Source organism: Crinia signifera, chromosome 19 (genome assembly GCF_055691185.1).
Source record: "Crinia signifera chromosome 19, ASM5569118v1, whole genome shotgun sequence".
Lineage (NCBI taxonomy): Eukaryota > Metazoa > Chordata > Amphibia > Anura > Myobatrachidae > Crinia > Crinia signifera.
The window spans coordinates 141,963,383-141,983,689 of record NC_139226.1 but is presented as its reverse complement, the minus strand read 5'-3'; the positions used below and the strand labels follow the sequence as shown (position 1 = coordinate 141,983,689).

The 20,307-nt window shown below is 52.0% G+C and overlaps 1 protein-coding gene across 1 annotated transcript in view; it reads left to right on the top strand.

Annotated features, from left to right (window-relative positions):
* The first annotated feature begins 737 nt into the window (after nucleotides 1-737).
* Nucleotides 738-20,307, top strand: part of CCDC15 (coiled-coil domain containing 15) — a 47,887-nt gene continuing 28,317 nt past the window's right edge. Inside the window, exons 1-3 of the mRNA XM_083161585.1 lie at nucleotides 738-982; nucleotides 3,406-3,555; nucleotides 11,762-11,977. Of these exons, the coding sequence (XP_083017711.1) occupies nucleotides 794-982; nucleotides 3,406-3,555; nucleotides 11,762-11,977 (555 nt within the window). The 5' untranslated portion in view covers nucleotides 738-793. The remainder of the gene's footprint in view (nucleotides 983-3,405; nucleotides 3,556-11,761; nucleotides 11,978-20,307) is intronic.

Here is a 20,307-nt window from a genome sequence, read left to right as displayed (position 1 = left end):
CCCACCTGTAGTGCACATGGTTTTGCCCATTTTGAGAACAAATTTGTACTGCAATCAGATCTGAATAAGGCCCATAGGGTCAGATACTGCATGGGGGTGTGAGGATATAGGGTCAGATACTGTATGGGTGTGTGAGGATATAGGGTCAGATAATGTATGGGGGTGTGAGGATATAGGGTCAGATACTGTATGGGGGTGTGAGGATATAGGGTCAGATACTGTATGGGGTGTGAGGATATGGGGGAACATACTGTATGGGGGTGTGAGGATATAGGGTCAGATACTGTATGGGGGTGTGAGGATATAGGGTCAGATACTGTATGGGGGTGTGAGGATATAGGGTCAGATACTGTATGGGGGTGTGAGGATATATGTTCAGATACTGTATGGGGGTGTGAGGATATGGGGGAAGATACTGAGGGTGTGAGGATATAGGGTCAGATACTGTATGGGGGTGTGAGGATATAGGGTCAGATACTGTATGGGGGTGTGAGGATATAGGGTCAGATACTGTATGGGGGTGTGAGGATATGGGGGAAGATACCGTATGAGGGAGAAGATATTACTGATGCTCTGGGGGAACTTCAACCCAGCATGCCAGATACTAAGAGGAGTCTAAAAACATAACAGCCAATCAGAATGCACAGCTCATTTCCTAACGTGTCTCTGATTAGCGGATTCCTCTAATTGGATGATTGAGCCGTCACTCTCGTATACCGGAAGTTGCTGTTGCCGTGGGAACTCCAGGACGCGGCGGTTTGAATTAAAGTGTGAGTCTGGGGCCAGAGGGAATATGGCGCCGCCCGCTCCGGTCCTAGTGAGGCGGAGGAGGAACCCCCGGGGAAGCCCGGAGCCTGAGGCACGGAGATCGTCCAGGCTGGTGGTGAACCAGGCGGTGCTGGCTGGGAGGAACCCGGGCTCTGTTGTGCCTGTGGGGGCCTGGATAGAGCCGGCTGTCTGGGGCACCGAGACCCGGGCATTGGTGAGTTAACTTGTGGCCTGACCCGCAGTCCTCTGCCGGTTATATAGTTCTTTACCCGGGGCAGATGGCCCCAGTGGCCCTTATTACTCTGCCACCCGGTATACCCCCATACGCTGCCACCCAGTACACCCCCCCACCCCATCGTCTGCCACCCGGCATCCCTCTCCCCGTCCGCTGCCACCCGGCATCCCTCTCCCCGTCCGCTGCCACCCGGCATCCCTCTCCCCGTCCGCTGCCACCCGGCATCCCTCTCTCCGTCCGCTGCCACCCGGCATCCCTCTCCCCGTCCGCTGCCACCCGGCATCCCTCTCCCCGTCCGCTGCCACCCGGCATCCCTCTCCCCGTCCGCTGCCACCCGGCATCCCTCTCCCCGTCCGCTGCCACCCGGCATCCCTCTCCCCGTCCGCTGCCACCCGGCATCCCTCTCCCCGTCCGCTGCCACCCGGCATCCCTCTCCCCGTCCGCTGCCACCCGGCATCCCTCTCCCCGTCCGCTGCCACCCGGCATCCCTCTCCCCGTCCGCTGCCACCCGGCATCCCTCTCCCCGTCCGCTGCCACCCGGCATCCCTCTCCCCGTCCGCTGCCACCCGGCATCCCCCTCCCCGTCCTCTGCAACCTGACATCCCCCCCCTATCCTCTGCCACCCGACATCCCCCCCTATCCGAGTATGAACGTACAAGACCGTTTTAGGCCGCTTATCGCTCATACAGAGGGAGTCGGGACAGTGTACACACCTATACAATTGAGCGGCCGTCCGACCCAGAACGGAAGAACGGCCCGACGATTGTATACTGTATGTGTACCCAGCTTTAAGCTGGGTACACATATATACAATTTGTTCTTCCGTTCTGGGTCGGACGGCCGTTCAATTATATATGTGTGTACGCTGTCCCGTACGAGCGATAAACGGCAAAAAACTGTCTTGACCGTCCATACTCGGTCGGTCGACGGTTCTTTGCTGTTTAATTTTCATCCAACAGGACGGCCCCATATCGGCACAAAAGTGCAGTGTGTACGCACGTTCGATCGATATGCTGCCGTCCTTGCAACTATACTGCCAAAGCTGGAACGCCCATGTGGGCATTCCATAGCTGCATCATCTCTGGCAGGGTGACTAAAAAAAAAAAAACGACATGGGGTCCCCCCCACTGCTGTAACCAGCACCAGGCTGACAGAGCCAGGGCTGGTATTAAAAAATCAGGAAACCCGACAAATAGGGCTAAGCTGATTTTTTTAAAACCAGGCTCCAGGTCCGGGGCTGGTTCCCAAAATGCGAGGGACAAAATGACTAGGGATCCCCCTGTATTTTAAGAACCAGCCCCAGGCCAAACCAGCCAGCAGGTAATGCCACAGCCGGGGGACACTTAAGGTCCCCCGTATTTTGGGAACCAGCCCCGGCTCTTCAGCCTGGTGCTGGTTTCGGCAGGGGGGGGGGGGACCCCACGTCGTTTTTTTTTTTTTAAATGGGTAAAAGGGTGACTAAAATTACTAACCCAGCCCATTATGATAATTTTGTTCACATATGACGTGTCATTAGCCCAAATCGAGACAGTGTATACGGTGGTACAATCTTTTACTTGCGACTATTTGGACGGGAGTACATCGGACGTCGCAAGTAAAATTGTACAGGTGTGTACGCGCGTGATTGGCTGTTGTTTGTGGTCGGTCCAACGGTCGCAAGAAACAGGGATTGTATATATGTGTACCCAGCTTTAGGCCGGTTTCACACACTCCGGCTCCTGCCGGAGGGTGAAATCCCGCACAGCCAGGGAGCCGTGCCGCACACAGTAGTTGTGAATGGACACTATTGTGTCCATTCACACGGGACGGCCACGACCCGGCCGCACGGTTGCAGCCGGATCCCGCCACTGGAAGGGACGGCTGCCGGGCTGTGGCCATCCCCTCCATGATAAACTAGTGTGTGCGGCACGGCTCCCTGGCCGTGCGGTATTTCACCGTCCGGCAGGAGCCGGAGTGTGTGAAACCAGCCTTACTGCTGAGACTGGTGCGATGACTGTGGTTGTAGTTCTAGATACAGCCTCTAGATGGCATGGAAACATTTCCTGAGTGTCTGTCCTTCCCTGAAGACCTAGTAGTGAATAAAACTCCTGAAACTCTGGGAACATTCTCTTATAAAGGTTTTGGATGAGTGGATAAGCCGTTCGATGAATTACTATTGTGTTGTACTATATATGTATCCACTGTCACCGTTGTACTCTTTAATGTTATACAGAAGTGTAATGGTCATATCCCCATTGTATTTGGCTGGGTTGTACATTGAGGGAAGCTAGGTACAGTCACAGTACTGCTGGAACAGATGGTAATGGGTCCCTGCTGTAGCGGGTCAGTTCTGTGCTGCTGGATGCTTTCCCCTCTGACTCTCCTGTATCACATATTGATCTGCATGTTCCTCTTGTACTCAGGTGTCCGCTGAACAAGTTGAAGAGAAGCTGATACAATATCAGCAGGAGAAAGAGCAGAGACTGATCCGCTTCCAGGGGGAGGTGAAGCGAAGGGTTAATCAGCATGCAAAGCAGCGCAAGAGGCAACAGCTCCAGAAATCCTATGATGCAGTAAGTTGTGAAGTCCTGTCCTGCTTCCTCCCTGATATCCTGGCCTGTCTGCCACATCCCTGTTTCCTGTACGCTGTATACCTGCCCTGTCTGCCTCATCCCTGTATCCTGTATACCTGCCCTGTCTGCTCCCTCATCCCTGTACGCTGTATACCTGCCCTGTCTGCTCCCTCATCCCTGTACGCTGTACACTGTATACCTGCCCTGTCTGCCTCATCCCTGTGTCCTGTACGCTGTATACCTGCCCTGTCTGCTCCCTCATCCCTGTATCCTGTACGCTGTATACCTGCCCTGTCTGCTCCCTCATCCCTGTATCCTGTCCTGCTTCCTCCCTGAAATCCTGGCCTGTCTGCCACATCCCTGTATCCTGTACGCTGTATACCTGCCCTGTCTGCTCCCCCATCCCTGTATCCTGTACGCTGCATACCTGCCCTGTCTGCTGCCTCATCCCTGTATCCTGTACCCTGCATACCTGCCCTGTCTGCTCCCCCATCCCTGTGTCCTGTACGCTGTATACCTGCCCTGTCTGCTCCCTCATCCCTGTATCCTGTACGCTGTATACCTGCCCTGTCTGCTCCCTCATCCCTGTATCCTGTACGCTGTATACCTGCCCTGTCTGCTCCCTCATCCCTGTATCCTGTACGCTGTATACCTGCCCTGTCTGCTCCCTCATCCCTGTATCCTGTACGCTGTATACCTGCCCTGTCTGCTCCCCTATCCCTGTGTCCTGTACGCTGTATACCTGCCCTGTCTGCCTCATCCCTGTATCCTGTACGCTGTATACCTGCCCTGTCTGCTCCCTCATCCCTGTATCCTGTACGCTGTATACCTGCCCTGTCTGCTCCCTCATCCCTGTATCCTGTACGCTGTATACCTGCCCTGTCTGCTCCCTCATCCCTGTATCCTGTCCTGCTTCCTCCCTGAAATCCTGTACGCTGTATACCTGCCCTGTCTGCTCCCTCATCCCTGTATCCTGTACGCTGTATACCTGCCCTGTCTGCTCCCTCATCCCTGTATCCTGTCCTGCTTCCTCCCTGAAATCCTGGCCTGTCTGCCACATCCCTGTATCCTGTACGCTGTATACCTGCCCTGTCTGCCACATCCCTGTATCCTGTACGCTGTATACCTGGCCTGTCTGCTCCCCCATCCCTGTATCCTGTACACTGCATACCTGCCCTGTCTGCTCCCTCATCCCTGTATCCTGTACGCTGTATACCTGCCCTGTCTGCTCCCTCATCCCTGTATCCTGTACGCTGTATACCTGCCCTGTCTGCTCCCTCATCCCTGTATCCTGTACGCTGTATACCTGCCCTGTCTGCTCCCCCATCCCTGTATCCTGTACGCTGTATACCTGCCCTGTCTGCTCCCTCATCCCTGTATCCTGTACGCTGTATACCTGCCCTGTCTGCTCCCTCATCCCTGTATCCTGTACGCTGTATACCTGCCCTGTCTGCCCCATCCCTGTATCCTGTACGCTGTATACCTGCCCTGTCTGCCCCATCCCTGTATCCTGTACGCTGTATACCTGCCCTGTCTGCTCCCTCATCCCTGTGTCCTGTACGCTGTATACCTGCCCTGTCTGCTCCCCCATCCCTGTGTCCTGTACGCTGTATACCTGCCCTGTCTGCTCCCCCATCCCTGTGTCCTGTGCGCTGTATACCTGCCCTGTCTGCTCCCCCATCCCTGTGTCCTGTGCGCTGTATACCTGCCCTGTCTGCTTCCCCATCCCTGTGTCCTGTGCGCTGTATAGCTGCCCTGTCCTGTGCGCTGTATACCTGCCCTGTCTGCTCCCCCATCCCTGTGTCCTGTGCGCTGTATACCTGCCCTGTCTGCTCCCCCATCCCTGTGTCCTGTGCGCTGTATACCTGCCCTGTCCTGTGCGCTGTATACCTGCCCTGTCTGCTCCCCCATCCCTGTGTCCTGTGCGCTGTATACCTGCCCTGTCTGCTCCCCCATCCCTGTGTCCTGTGCGCTGTATACCTGCCCTGTCTGCTCCCCCATCCCTGTGTCCTGTGCGCTGTATAGCTGCCCTGTCCTGTGCGCTGTATACCTGCCCTGTCTGCTCCCCCATCCCTGTATCCTGTGCGCTGTATACCTGCCCTGTCTGCTCCCCCATCCCTGTGTCCTGTGCGCTGTATACCTGCCCTGTCCTGTGCGTTGTATACCTGCCCTGTCTGCTCCCCCATCCCTGTGTCCTGTGCGCTGTATACCTGCCCTGTCTGCTCCCCCATCCCTGTGCGCTGTATACCTGCCCTGTCTGCTCCCCCATCCCTGTGCGCTGTATACCTGCCCTGTCTGCTCCCCCATCCCTGTGTCCTGTGCGCTGTATACCTGCCCTGTCTGCTCCCCCATCCCTGTGCGCTGTATATAGTGTTCCTTCTAGGAACGAAATGAGGCAGGGCGCTGGAGGGGCGGACCGGGCCGCCGACGTCACTACGGGGGGGCGTGCCCGGGCCACCGCGTCACTACGGGAGGCGTGCCCGGGCCGCCGCATCGTTGAAGAGGGCTTGCCCGGCCATGACTACGTCACTGAGCTGCCGGGACGTAGCCATGGCCGGGCAAGCCTCCTTCAGCGATGCGACGGCCCAGGCACTCCGGCGGGACAGACTGCAGGCTGATTTAGCGGGGCGCTGCTAGAGGGGCAGGGCGCATTTTGCCCATTAAAAATCGGGCAGGGCGCAGCGCCCCGCTAAAACAGCCTAGCGGGAACACTATGTATACCTGCCCTGTCTGCTCCCCCCATCCCTGTGCGCTGTATACCTGCCCTGTCTGCTCCCCCATCCCTGTGTCCTGTGCGCTGTATACCTGCCCTGTCTGCTCCCCCATCCCTGTGTCCTATGCGCTGTATACCTGCCCTGTCTGCTCCCCCATCCCTGTGTCCTGTGCGCTGTATACCTGCCCTGTCTGCTCCCCCATCCCTGTGTCCTGTGCGCTGTATACCTGCCCTGTCCTGTGCGCTGTATACCTGCCCTGTCTGCTCCCCCATCCCTGTGTCCTGTGCGCTGTATACCTGCCCTGTCCTGTGCGCTGTATACCTGCCCTGTCTGCTCCCCCATCCCTGTGCGCTGTATACCTGCCCTGTCTGCTCCCCCATCCCTGTGCGCTGTATACCTGCCCTGTCTGCTCCCCCATCCCTGTGCGCTGTATACCTGCCCTGTCTGCTCCCCCATCCCTGTGCGCTGTATACCTGCCCTGTCTGCTCCCCCATCCCTGTGTCCTGTGCGCTGTATACCTGCCCTGTCTGCTCCCCCATCCCTGTGCGCTGTATAGAATGTTCCTTCTAGGAACGAAATGAGGCAGGGCGCTGGAGGGGCGGACCGGGCCGCCGGCGTCACTACGGGAGGCGTGCCCGGGCCGCCGCGTCACTACGGGAGGCGTGCCCGGGCCGCCGCATCGCTGAAGGGGGCTTGCCCGGCCATGACTACGTCACTGAGCTGCCGGGACGTAGCCATGGCCGGGCAAGCCTCCTTCAGCGATGCGACGGCCCAGGCACTCCGGCGGGACAGACTGCAGGCTGATTTAGCGGGGCGCTGCTAGATAGTGATGGGAAATCTAGTTCGTTTTGGTGACTAGTTCATTATGATCTAGTTCACCCAAAAGATTAGATCAGAAGATTAGTTCATCTAGTTCATTTAGTTCATTATTCCCTCACTGATCAGAGACTGAGAGGAGTGCATGGATCTAGATGAACTAGACTAGATTATGACACACAGAGCAGGCATTGTAATACCAGCTCATTGTAGGAGTTATAGTCTTGTTAGAATGATCATATACTGTATGTTTAATAAATCAGATTATTTTCTATTTTAGAAAAGCAATAAGTTATATACAGCACCCTTCTAGTGACATGTTTATTGTTTAGCTCTGTAATATTAATCCCATTGTGGTTATTATTTTACCTTCCATAATATGCAAGTAAAATATCCAAATTCAGAGTAATTTAATAAGTCAAATTGTTTCTGCTTTTAAAATACAGTAATTAGAAAAAAACATGTCCCCTTGCCCCAATGTAACTGACCTTAGAGAGAGATAAAGTAGAGACTTTGCAAAGTAACCAGTTGCTGATTGGTTGCTAGGGGCAACTGCTCCACTGTATGCATCATGAAGGTTCACACATATCCATCTCTGACTGTAATGTGGAGTAAACAGAGCTACTACAGTATACTGTAACTGTATAACATGCAGCAGCCAGCACTGTGTCTGTGGCTGCATACACACAATACATGTGCCTGAGCACAGCAGTGCCACACATGGTAGCTCACAGGTACTGTACAGTCTCATTATGGTGTATAGTCAGAGATTAGTTCAGGGATCTGTATGATCAGTGAACTAATTGAACTACTGAACTATTTGCAGGACTCATGAGTCATCAGGACAATGTAGTTCATTTGGATCCGCAGAGTCCAGACCATGTCTGAGCTCAGCACTGCCATCTTTGGCAGCTAACATGTACTGCCTCCTGTGTATTGCATGAGAGCTGATAACATGGCTGCTGCAGAAGCTCCTACACAGATCCCAGCAGCAGATTTAGAACAGCAGTGTGCTCAGGACCCAGTACCAGAAGCAGCAGCAGTAAGTGTTTGGACATATGAACTAATCATATAATGATAGTATCACAGAAAGGTGAGCAGCATGAGCACACATTCTCCCTCACAGACACACCACACAACTATGGCTAGGCAGTGCATATTTATATTTTATTAGATTTGTATTTGCTGGGCTTTGTTGTACTTTTAACTTTAGATTCAGGAAGTAAAGATCCAGTAAATGAGCCTTATGGATCTGCTGGGCTCTGTCTGTCTGTGTTACACCTCCCACTTGCTTTACTTCCTGGTGAACTAAATGAACTAATCTTTCCCAGAGCAGTGATCTGAACGATTTAGTTCACTTTGAAGATTAGTTCATTTTGAACTAATCATTCACGAACTACCCCATCACTACTGCTAGAGGGGCAGGGCGCATTTTGCCCATTAAAAATCGGGCAGGGCGCAGCGCCCCGCTAAAACAGCCTAGCGGGAACACTATGTATACCTGCCCTGTCTGCTCCCCCATCCCTGTGCGCTGTATACCTGCCCTGTCTGCTCCCCCATCCCTGTGTCCTGTGCGCTGTATACCTGCCCTGTCTGCTGCCCCATCCCTGCGTCCTGTGCGCTGTATACCTGCCCTGTCTGCTCCCCCATCCCTGTGTCCTGTACGCTGTATACCTGCCCTGTCTGCCACATCCCTGTGTCCTGTGCGCTGTATACCTGCCCTGTCTGCTCCCCCATCCCTGTGTCCTGTACGCTGTATACCTGCCCTGTCTGCTCCCTCATCCCTGTATCCTGTATGCTGTATTACCTGCCCTGTCTGCCTCATCCCTGTGTCCTTTACGCTGTATTACCTGCCCTGTCTGCTCCCCCATCCCTGTGTCCTGTTCGCTGTATGTCTGCCCCATCCCTGCGTCCTGTGCGCTGTATGTCTGCTGCCCCATCCCTGCGTCCTGTGCGCTGTATACCTGCCCTGTCTGCTCCCCCATCCCTGCGTCCTGTGCGCTGTATACCTGCCCTGTCTGCTCCCCCATCCCTGCGTCCTGTGCGCTGTATACCTGCCCTGTCTGCTCCCCCCATCCCTGCGTCCTGTGCGCTGTATACCTGCCCTGTCTGCTCCCCCATCCCTGCGTCCTGTGCGCTGTATACCTGCCCTGTCTGCTCCCCCATCCCTGCGTCCTGTGCGCTGTATACCTGCCCTGTCTGCTCCCCCATCCCTGCGTCCTGTGCGCTGTATACCTGCCCTGTCTGCTCCCCCATCCCTGCGTCCTGTGCGCTGTATGTCTGCTCCCCCATCCCTGCGTCCTGTGCGCTGTATGTCTGCTCCCCCATCCCTGCGTCCTGTGCGCTGTATGTCTGCTCCCCCATCCCTGCGTCCTGTGCGCTGTATGTCTGCTCCCCCATCCCTGCGTCCTGTGCGCTGTATGTCTGCTCCCCCATCCCTGCGTCCTGTGCGCTGTATGTCTGCTCCCCCATCCCTGTGTCCTGTGCGCTGTATGTCTGCTCCCCCATCCCTGCGTCCTGTGCGCTGTATGTCTGCTCCCCCATCCCTGCGTCCTGTGCGCTGTATGTCTGCTCCCCCATCCCTGCGTCCTGTGCGCTGTATACCTGCCCTGTCTGCTCCCCCATCCCTGCGTCCTGTGCGCTTTATACCTGCCCTGTCTTGTACCACTAAATGGCCTTCTGGCCACAGTCTGCCTTCTTCCAAATGTTATTGTGCCTTGAAGCAGAATGAAGTTAGTGCCTACACCAGGCATTCCCAAGCACGGTCCTTACGGCACACCAACAGTGCAGGTTGTAGTGATATCCAGGCTTCAGCACAGATGGTTTAATCAGAATCAATCAGGTACTAATTAAGTCACCTGTGCTCAAGCCTGGATATAACTAAAACCTGCACTGTTGGTGTGCCATGAGGACCGTGGTTGGGAATGCCTGCTGTATGGGGTCTGAGGATATAAGGTCAGATACTGTATGGGGGTGTGAGGATATGGGGGAAGATACTGTATGGTGGTGTGAGGATATAGGGTCAGATACTGTATGGGGGTGTGAGGATATAGGGTCAGATACTGTATGGGGGTGTGAGGATATGGGGGAACATACTGTATGGGGGTGTGAGGATATGGGGGAACATACTGTATGGGGGTGTGAGGATATGGGGGAACATACTGTATGGGGTTGTGAGAATATGGGGGAATATACTGTATGGCAGGCATTCCCAACCACGGTCCTCAAGGCACGCCAACAGTGCAGGTTGTAGTGATATCCAGGCTTCAGCCCAGATGGTTTAATCAGAATCCCTCAGATACTAATTAAGTCACCTGTGCTCAAGCCTGGATATCACTTAAACCTGCACTGTTGGTGTGCCGTGAGGTCCGTGGTTGGGAATGCCTGGCCTACACTGTGAGTGCATTAGTGGAATAGGGATGTGTTACCATACTACACTGGCAGCACCTTCCCCCTAGAGCACAGGTTGTCTAAACTCGGTCCTCAGGACCCCATGTGGTGCATGTTTTGCAGGTCTCACAGAATCACAAGTGAAATAATTAGCTCCACTTGTGGATGTTTTAAAATGTGTCAATGAATAATAAATGCACCTGTGCTCCTGCCGGTGACCTGGAAAATGTGAACTGTGTGGGGTCCTGATGACCGAGAATCCCTGCCCTAGAGAATGAGCCAACCAGCTGTTGTGATGCTACTTATCCCAAACACCATGTTTTATTCATATAGGTACTTGGGGGTAGATGTATGAAGCAGTGATAAGGGAGAAGTGATACAGTGGCTGGTAATTTATCACCGGCCAATCAGCTCCTATTTAAACCCAGCCTGTAACTTCAGTCAGAAGCTGATTGGCCGGTGATAAAGTACCAGGCACTGTATCACTTCTCCTCCCTTATCCCTGCTTCATACATCTACCCCTTGTTTCCTAGCATGGCGCCCCCAATTTTGATGGAAGTGCATCTTATCGCATCGCATGCAATATAGCGGCATGCAATTCGATTTTTAATTGTACAAGCCCCCTATGGGTGCTTACAATGTTAAATGCACCCCCACTATCAACGCCAACTCGAAGCGTGGCGAACGCAGCGGTACGCGACCTACGACCTTTTCATACCCCTACTAGCCACGTGGGCGTGGAGCTGATTTTAGATAATGTGGCGAGCCACCAAGCCCGAAGCGTGGCGAGCGGACACGGATTACTTTACATGTATTCCGCGGGGCTCGCCAACGTGGCTAGTGGGGGTATGAAAAGGTCGGAGGACGCATACCGCTGCGCTCGCCACGCTTCGGGCTGGCGTTAATAGTGGGGGTGGCGTTGACAATGGGGGTGCATTTAACATTGTAAGCACCCATGAATTAAAAATCGCATGGCATGCCATTTGCTGGCATGTGATGCTATGCGATATTTCATTGTACAACTCCTGTTAATTTATCGGGAATATTGCATCGCACACCACTAAATACGTTATGCGATGATATGCCTTGGGCGCCACGCTAGGGAACAAGTACTTTTTAAATATATACTAAAACTGGCATGGCATGCTGGGATATGTAGTTGTAAAACAGCTGGATATCTCCAGGTTGGAAAGGATCACCCTAGGGTAACACTAAGTAGGAGCGAGTAGGTTGTATTCATTGCTACACAGTGCACGGACTTGTCTAACAGTGCTCCTCTCGCCCAGCTCACCAGGGAGGGTGTTATCGTCAAACAGTCTTCTGATGCTGCCGTGCCATTTACCCCGAAGAGAAACACTTGTGTTTACCGCAATACACAAGTTGCCATTTGTAGCCCTCGGTCCAGCTGTGTGTTGGTGCAGAAGATCGACGGCGACCTTGAAGAGGACCAGGAGGAAAGAGATGAAAATGGGAATAAGTTATTTAAGCAGCATGCTAAAATGGTGAGTTGTGGCATAGTAGTGTGCTCATTGCTCATCAGGCCTATACCCAGGGGCTCTGCTATGCTGTGTCCATGATTAAGACCTAGTCAGTAGGATCCATTAGGTGCACTGTCCTAGGAAAATGGTTCACTGTGCAACTCGTTCTGTCTGAGAGATCCAGCTCCGTCAATCCATTTCCTCTAGTCCCAGTTGGCATCTGATGAATCCAAGCCAGATGTTTAAGCATGTCATTGGAGCAGAGCAGAGCGTTTATGTGTATACTTGTTAAAAGCATGACACAACGACGGCCCCTGCAATGTATGTACACTTCGATACAAGGCGCGGCTTGAAAAGTGATTGCCCCTTTATAAAACCGTTAAAGTTCGGCCGGCATCACAAACCTTATGTGTTTTTTTTTTTTCTGTCGTCAAGGCAAGGCACCTATGCTAACTTCTTGAGAGAGGCAGGCTCCTCCCTTCTGCATCCCAGCGTTTGTTTTAGGTGCCCACTGGAGTGGGTGTTATATTGACTGGTTGCGGGCTGCAGCCGTTTGTAGAGTAGCTTGGTGTTTGTTTTGGTACTTATGCTTTAGCCGGGCGGAGAGGGGAGATCCTGGCGGTCTGAATGGTGGCCGGCCTGCAGGGGGGAGATGCGGCCGGGCGGAGCAGACGCGTCCATTCTATGTGGGCATCACATGGTTTCCCTGCTCCCCCAGCAGCACTACGCTAATTGTGTACGCTGCTGCCGACTGTCATGGCGGATGGGGAGCCGAGTGCCGAAGGAGCTGGAACGCTGGCGCTGGGGACATAATTCAGATAAGTAGAATGCACCACACACACACACACACACACACACACACTCACACACACACTCGTATACCCATTATCCACGTGGATAAGTTGCAGGTTACAGCGTGAGGCTTCCAGAGGAAGTTTCTTTACACTTACAGGGCAGCAGAGGCTGACAGAAGCGCGTCCTGTCAGCACTCTGTGTGCAGAGGGACGCTGTCTGCCCTCTCTGCACAGCGCTTTGATCTCCACAAAAGGAGGTCTCCTGGGTCCTGGGGTGCATCCTGAGCCGGCTCCCATCGCGGGTGACTGACCACCTGCGATGGCGCTGCCATTTTACCGGACTTATAGGCAGTTGATGCCTATTTACAGGAGTCGAGCGCAGCACTGGACGCTTCCAAGTGGTCCCATACAGAGGGGAGACACTGGAAGAGAGAAGAAACACTTGGTAGGAGCGGCTGAAATGGGGAGGTCGCCAAAACAGCTTCCCTCCCTGCTGAAGCAGAGACTTGGTCTCTTCCTACACTCTGTTCTGGGGCCCTTTATTCTCTACACTGTGCGGAGCTGAAGGAGGATTTTACTACAGAACGGAGTAAACAGTTTCTTCTGGGTAGCGCCTTCCCTGGTGACCGCTGAGGATCCATTACAGCAGTGCAGACAGATAAGTACACTGGTATATTATTCTGTACAGACACCTGACATTTTGCACTATAGGGGTTATTTTGGTTCACTCTTTCTGACAAAACCATGTGCACTGCAGGTGGGGCAGATGTTACTTGTGCAGAGAGAATTAGATTTGAGTGGGGTTTTACTTCAAAGTGAGATCTATATTGCAGTGTAAAAATAAAGCAGTCAGTATTTTCCCAGCACAGAAACAAAATAACTCGCCCAAATTGAATTCTCTCTGCACGTTTTACATCTGCCCCCCTGCAGTGCACATGGTTTTGTCCATCTAAGAAGGAATTTGTCAGAAAGAGTGAACTAGAATAACCCCCAATGAGTGATATCATGAAAGAAAGGTGTAGTGCTGCTGCTCTTGGGGAGGGAACGTCTGCCATGTTAATTGGGCTCAAGCCCAGAGGTCTGAGCAGCCTGAACCTGCGTGGGGGGAGATCTATGACTGCCTTGGTGTAGGCCCCCCCCCCCCCCCCATGTGGGCTCTATTACCCCCTCTCAGGGGGACCCTGCATTAATACAGGTTATGCAGGACACTGCTCAGAGAGTCCATAAAATGACTGCCTTTTATGGAGCAGTTTACCAGGGTCCCTGAGGTGGTCACTCCCAGGCACCCTTTATCCACACCTCCTCTCCTTAATTAAGACCGCTAAGAAGGGGGGCGCGGTAGGCGTCCGAACGACCTTTTCATACCCCCACTATCCACGTCGGCGTGGAGTTGATTTTATAAAGTGTGGCGAGCCACCGAGCCCGAAGCGTGGCGAGGAGACGCGGATTACTTTACAGGTATACGCATCCACACGCTTCGGGCTCGCTGCACTCGCCACACTTTATAACATCAACTCCACGCCGACGTGGATAGTGGGGGTATGAAAAGGTAATTCGGACGCGTACTGCGTCCCCTCGCGGGGCTCGCTGCACTCGCCACGCTTCGGGGTGGCGTGGATAGTGGAATTAACAAGGTCGATAGCTGTTATGTCGACTAATGTCATTGTGAACAGGTTTAAGAGTGTTTTGCACAGTGTACCCCTATGTAGGTGCCCCCTTCTTAGCGGTTTCCGGGGAGTCTGGAGTTAGACGCTTTAGCGTGTGCCGGGGTGTCTAGTTTAGAAGCCCCGTACGTTACTGGTGTGCCGGGGTGTCCAGTTTACATGCCCCCGTTGTCAGCGGTGTGCAGGGCTGTCTATTTCACTGTGGAACTACAAGTACCACAGTGACCTGTCAGCGCTGGGCAGTGTGCGCTGCTGCTGCCCAGCGCTACGCTGATAACGTAGATTACATATGTAAAGCAGGCACGCGCTGCGCTGAGAACAGCTAGAGCGGCACGCGCACAGTTAAACACTGAAACTTGGCAGCTTGCCAGACTCAAACACAGACTGCGCGCGTGATGGCGCCGTGAAACTACACAAGTACCTGAAGATTTGATAATGGCAGTTAAGCAGACATTAAATCTCTCAGATGTTGATCAGGTACCGGTGCAGGGTGCAGGGACGCGGTACTTTTCCCCCTGATGAGGGCATGGAAGACGTCTGATAAAAGGCTTCTTATGCCTAAGAGATTTGCCAACATGTATCCCATGCCGCAGGAGCATGTGAAATTGTGGGAAAAGATTCCTCTGGCGGATGCACCTGTTGCTAGGTTGTCTTAAGGTGGCCATACACACGCAGATTTATCTTCAGATCTGGCTGGTTGGAACAAAAACATGGCTATGGATGAGAGCAAATGACGGTTGACCATTTGCTTGGAAATGCTGGAAAACTGAAACGGTCACTCATCCATAACCATGTTTTTGTTCCAACCAGCCAGATCTGAAGATAAATCTTACTAGTGTATGGGCACCTTAAGACCACTGCTTTACCTGTGCAAGGGGGTGCTGCGTTCAAGGACCCCATGGATAAAATGATTGAGGGCTGTTTTAAAAGCTGTGTTTGAAGGGGTTGGATTTACTTGGGGCCCGGGTATTGCATCAGCTTAGGTCTCTAAGGCCATGAGGAGTTGGACTGATTCCTTGTGTGCTCAGCTGCAACCTGTTACGGAAGCCTTTGCTTTAGCAGAACAGGTAAAGTGTGTGGCTGAATATGTTTGTGAGGCTGGTGAAGAAGGCGCTAAAATAGTGTCAAAGGTGTCAGCCATTTCTGTGACAGCTAGGAGAGCTCTGTGGCTTAAAGCTTGGGAAGCTGATAGCGAGTCTAAGAAGTCTCTAGAAGCGTTGGCCTTTAACAGAGAACTTCTTTTTGAGTCAGAATTTTATTCCGTTATCAAATATCCCCCACGGGGGAGAAGAGCACTTTCCTTCCCACTACTGCTACTAAGCACGGAGCTTCTAGGCTTGCAGCCTTCCGTTCGTCCTTTCGATCCTCCTTTCAGGGGGGTGTGTGAACTAGAGGACAACCAGGCAGAGGGAAGTTTTCCTCTGGCAAGGGAAGGGCGCCCAGGTCCTGTTTTGGCGCCTTTGCAAATCCAGGATGCCTATCTTCACGTACCTATTTGCGTGGAACGTCAATCTATGCTGCGTTTCGCAGGCACAATTCATCTGCAGTTTCAGGCCCTACTCTTCGGGCTGGCCACAGCACCAAGAGTATTCACGAAAGTGATGGCTGTCATGGTAGCGCCTCTGAGGTTAAAAGGGATTATAATTAATCCGTACTTGGACGATCTCTTGTTCAAGGCGGACTCGGCGGAGAAGTTGCATGAACACCTAACCGTTGCAACACAGTTCCTTCAAGACCATGGGTGGATGTTAAATCTCTCGAAGTTTCATCTGACTCCCACCCAGAGACTACAGTTTTTGGGTGTGATTCTGGATACACATCTACATCGTGTTTTCCTTCTGCAATCGAAGGCCATGGACATACGTAGGTTAGTGCTTGCAATTCTCCAGTTACCAAATCCTTCAATATGGCAGTGTTTGAAACTACTGGGCAAGATGGTGGAAACCTTCGAGACCCTGCAGTATGCAAGGAAGCACTCAAGGCCTTTTCAATAGGACATCCTTTCCAGTTGGTCAGGGAATCCGAAGTCCATAAAACGGGAAACTCTTCTCTTGTCCCAAGAGACGAGGGACTCGATGTGGTGAACTGATCTGGAATCCCTTCCATTGAGTTGGCCATCATGGCCGACTCCAGTCTCAAGGGCTGGGGAGCAGTGGCCCTGCATCTCAGGTTACAGGATCTTTGGTCCAGCTCTGACACAAAACTGCCGATCAATATACTGGAACTTCGGGCAGCTTGGAGGACCCTTCTACAGGTGGAGGAGTTCCTGAAGGGGTCTCCCATTCGTATCCAGCCGGACAATGCCACGGCGGTAGCATACCTCAACCATCAAGGAGGCACTCGCAGCAGGATGGCGATGCAAGAAGTCTCTCAGATATTTCACTGGGCTGAATTAAATATCCCAGCTCTGCTGGCTGTGTTCGTTCTGGGGATCCAGAATGTGGAAGCGGACTTCCTCGGCAGAGAGGAACTACTGGAGGGGAATGGGAGTTACATCAGGATGTCTTTCAGGACATTGTATGCCTTTGGGGGCTCCCAGAGGTGGACTTGATTGCGTCCAGACACAATAGTCAGGTACCCAAGTAAAGGTTCACAAACCGTGGGCAGTGGATGCCATAATTGTTCCGTGGTGTTTCAGCCTTGCATATGTCTTCCCTCCGTTTCCCATGAGCGAGTGAGGACACAGGGGTCGAGGATCATCCTGATTGCTCCATATTGGCCCAGGAGGTCTTGGTATTCAGACATACTGAGGTTGTCGACAGCATTGTGGCGTCTTCCTCTTCGACCTACTCAAGCAAGGACCCTTTCTACATCAGGATCTAGCTCATCTCAATTTGACGGCCTGGCTTTTGAGACCTCCTTGTTAAAGAAGAAGGGTTTCTCGATCAGGGCTCGGAAACCTGTGTCGGCAGCCAATTACCATAGGGTCTGGAAGACTTATATCAGGTGGTGTGAACGTCAGAAGGTTCACACGTCTAGATTTAAAGTCACTCGGCTGATGGAGTTTCTCCAGGACGGTTTTCCAATGGGGTTGAGTCTGCAGTCTTTAAAAGTACAGCTATCTGCTTAGTCTATCTTCTTTCCAAAGAGAGTGGCTCTGTTACCAGAAGTGCATACTTTCCTGCAGGGAGTTATGAGGATCAAACCTCCATATAGACAGCCGGTGGCGCCTTGGGATCTGTCTCTCTGGGGTTGTCGGTTCTGCAGAAACCCCCAGTTGAACCTATAAGGTCGGCTGATCTTAAGTTTCTGTCTTGGAAACTGACTTTTCTATTGGCAATCGCTTTGGCGAGGCGAGTGTCTGAGTTGGGGGCCTTGTCTTGCAAGTCTCCTTTTCTGGTATTTCACAATGATAAGTTGATACCGAAGGTAGTGTCAAATTTTCATTTGAACCAGGAGATTGTGCTCCTGGTGTTTTGCCCTCCAGAGCTAGGGACAAACTGAAGAAATTGGATGTGGTTCGCGCGCTGCGCATTTATGTGGATAGAGTGAAGGATTTTCAGAAGACCAATTTGTTATTGGTACTGTATGACGTACATAAGAGAGGGTGGCCAGGTTCTAAGCAGACCATTGCTAGATGGTTATTGCTTTTGCTTACACTACAGCTGGCAGGCCGGTTCCCTCCAGGATTAATGCGCATACCACCAGGTCGGTTGATTCCTCTTGGGCTGTATGTCATGGGGCTACAGCGGAGCAGTTGTGCAGGGCTGCCACCTGGTCCTCTACACAATTCTACAGGTTCCATGAGTTCGCGTCAGAGGATTCTTCATTTGGGCGAGCAGTGATGAGAACTGCAAACCTGAGCGTACCCTGCCAAAGGTTCTTGGAGGTCCCAGTGTTAGCTGTGTCACCAGGATGGACGACAGAGAAAAGGGGATTTTTGTAAGAACTTACTGTTCAAATCCCTTTCTCTGAGTACATCCTGGTGACACAGCGATCCCTCCCTTACCCTCAGAAAGTTTATACAGTTCATGTGTTGTCATGTTATTGGTTATGTTGATTGTGCATATTAATATGTTCGGGCGTTGTACTGAGGAATACTGGGATGCAGAAGGGAGGAGCCTGCTTCTCTCAAGAAGTCATCATAGATGCCTTGCTCCTGCGGACCCTCCTACATCCCATGGTTGAGCTGTGTCACCAGGATGGACTCGAATGGTAGGTTCTTACAAAAATCCCCTTTTAATGAATAAATGCTGCTGTAATTTTCCTGGAAAAAGACCCTATTGGTAAAATGATTCATAATATGCAAACTAGAGATGAGCGGTCCGGATTCTGAACCGTTCCGAACACAGCCGGCCCGACGTCCTGTGAGCTGCGCTCGCGAGTTTCTGTCGGATTCTCGCGAGACACAGAGTCTATAAAGGCTCGGCGTCCCGAGAATACGGCGCCATTTCACAACACGCTTCCACAAACTGTGCACAGCTCTGCAGTTCAGGGGTCTGGGGCCTGGGTGTTGTGCTGTGCAGAGCAGAGGGGTTTATGTGCTGGGTTATATACTAATATATTGTACTGATCGACTCATTTGTTAGGCAGGCAGGCTGTCAGTCAGTGTAGTGGGGTACACAGGCAGGCTGTCAGTGTAGTGGGGTACACAGGCAGGCTGTCAGTGTAGTGGGGTACAGTAGTACACAGGCAGGCCGTCAGTCAGTGTGGTGGGGTTCAGTAGCACACATGCAGGCTGTCAGTGTAGTGGGGTACAGTAGTACACATGCAGGCTGTCAGTGTAGTGGGGTACAGTAGTACACAGGCAGGCTGTCAGTCAGTGTAGGGGGGTACAGTAGTACACAGGCAGGCTGTCAGTCAGTGTAGGGGGGTACAGTAGTACACAGGCAGGCTGTCAGTCAGCTTTTAATTTTTTTATTTTTTTTGTTCATTGTGGTGTGCTGCACTGCAATCCAATACACCATATACTACTGTCAGAACAAGTTCTGTGTGTGATTGTTCTGCCTCCACCGTCCACGCAGTGTTATACAAGCCCCATCCATAAAAAAAAAAATACAATATAAAAATAAATTTTGCCGTTCTTTATTTTTTTGGTGTGTAAAGCACCCCAATAGTATACAACATAAGTTCCGTGTCTGATTTGTTCTGCATCCACACAGCGTTATACAAGCTGCGCATTACAAAAAAATAACAACAAAAATCTAAATACATTTTTCTCTTCTTTATTGTTTGTGTGTACTGCACCCCAATACACTATACTGATACTGTCAGAGGTTCTGTGTGTCCTGCACCCCAATACACTATACTGATACTGTCAGAAGTTCTGTGTGTTAATAACCAGCCAGCTTGCTGCAGACCTTGGCCTAAATTGAATGAAAACAACACTGTGAGTGGACAAAATTGCCTGGAAAGGGCTGGAAATTAATGTTATTGAGGTTAATATTACTCTAGGGGCAAAATAACGCAAAAATTACACGATTTGGGCGTTTTTCACTGCCACCTGACAAATCCAAATCCCGGCGACTAATCCAGATCTTCGGCCCGGCGCTCATCGATAATGCAAACCCAGTCTTGTGATGCTTCTAGTCTGTCCGTTTTGATGCTGGGAAGTTTTATTCATGATCTTAGTTTCTGTGTTGTATTGTTGGAGCTGCGGCTACGTATTACTGTTGTCTTCCTGCTAGCTTGTCCCATTACTGCGCTGCACACAATAGCCACTTAGTAGTGTTCTCCTTCATTAGCTGACTTGTAGTGTCTGTAGCCTAGGGGCACAGGTGCCGAGACCTGGCTGACCTTCACATGCCAGTCACACAGGGCAGACATTATTGTGATTGCACACTTTGCTCTGTACTTGAAAGCAAAAAACAATATGATTGCGTATTTTGTTGTTGAGCCTTTTAAATAAAAGATAATTTGATGTGTAATAGTGACATACAAGTAATCGTAGTGCAAC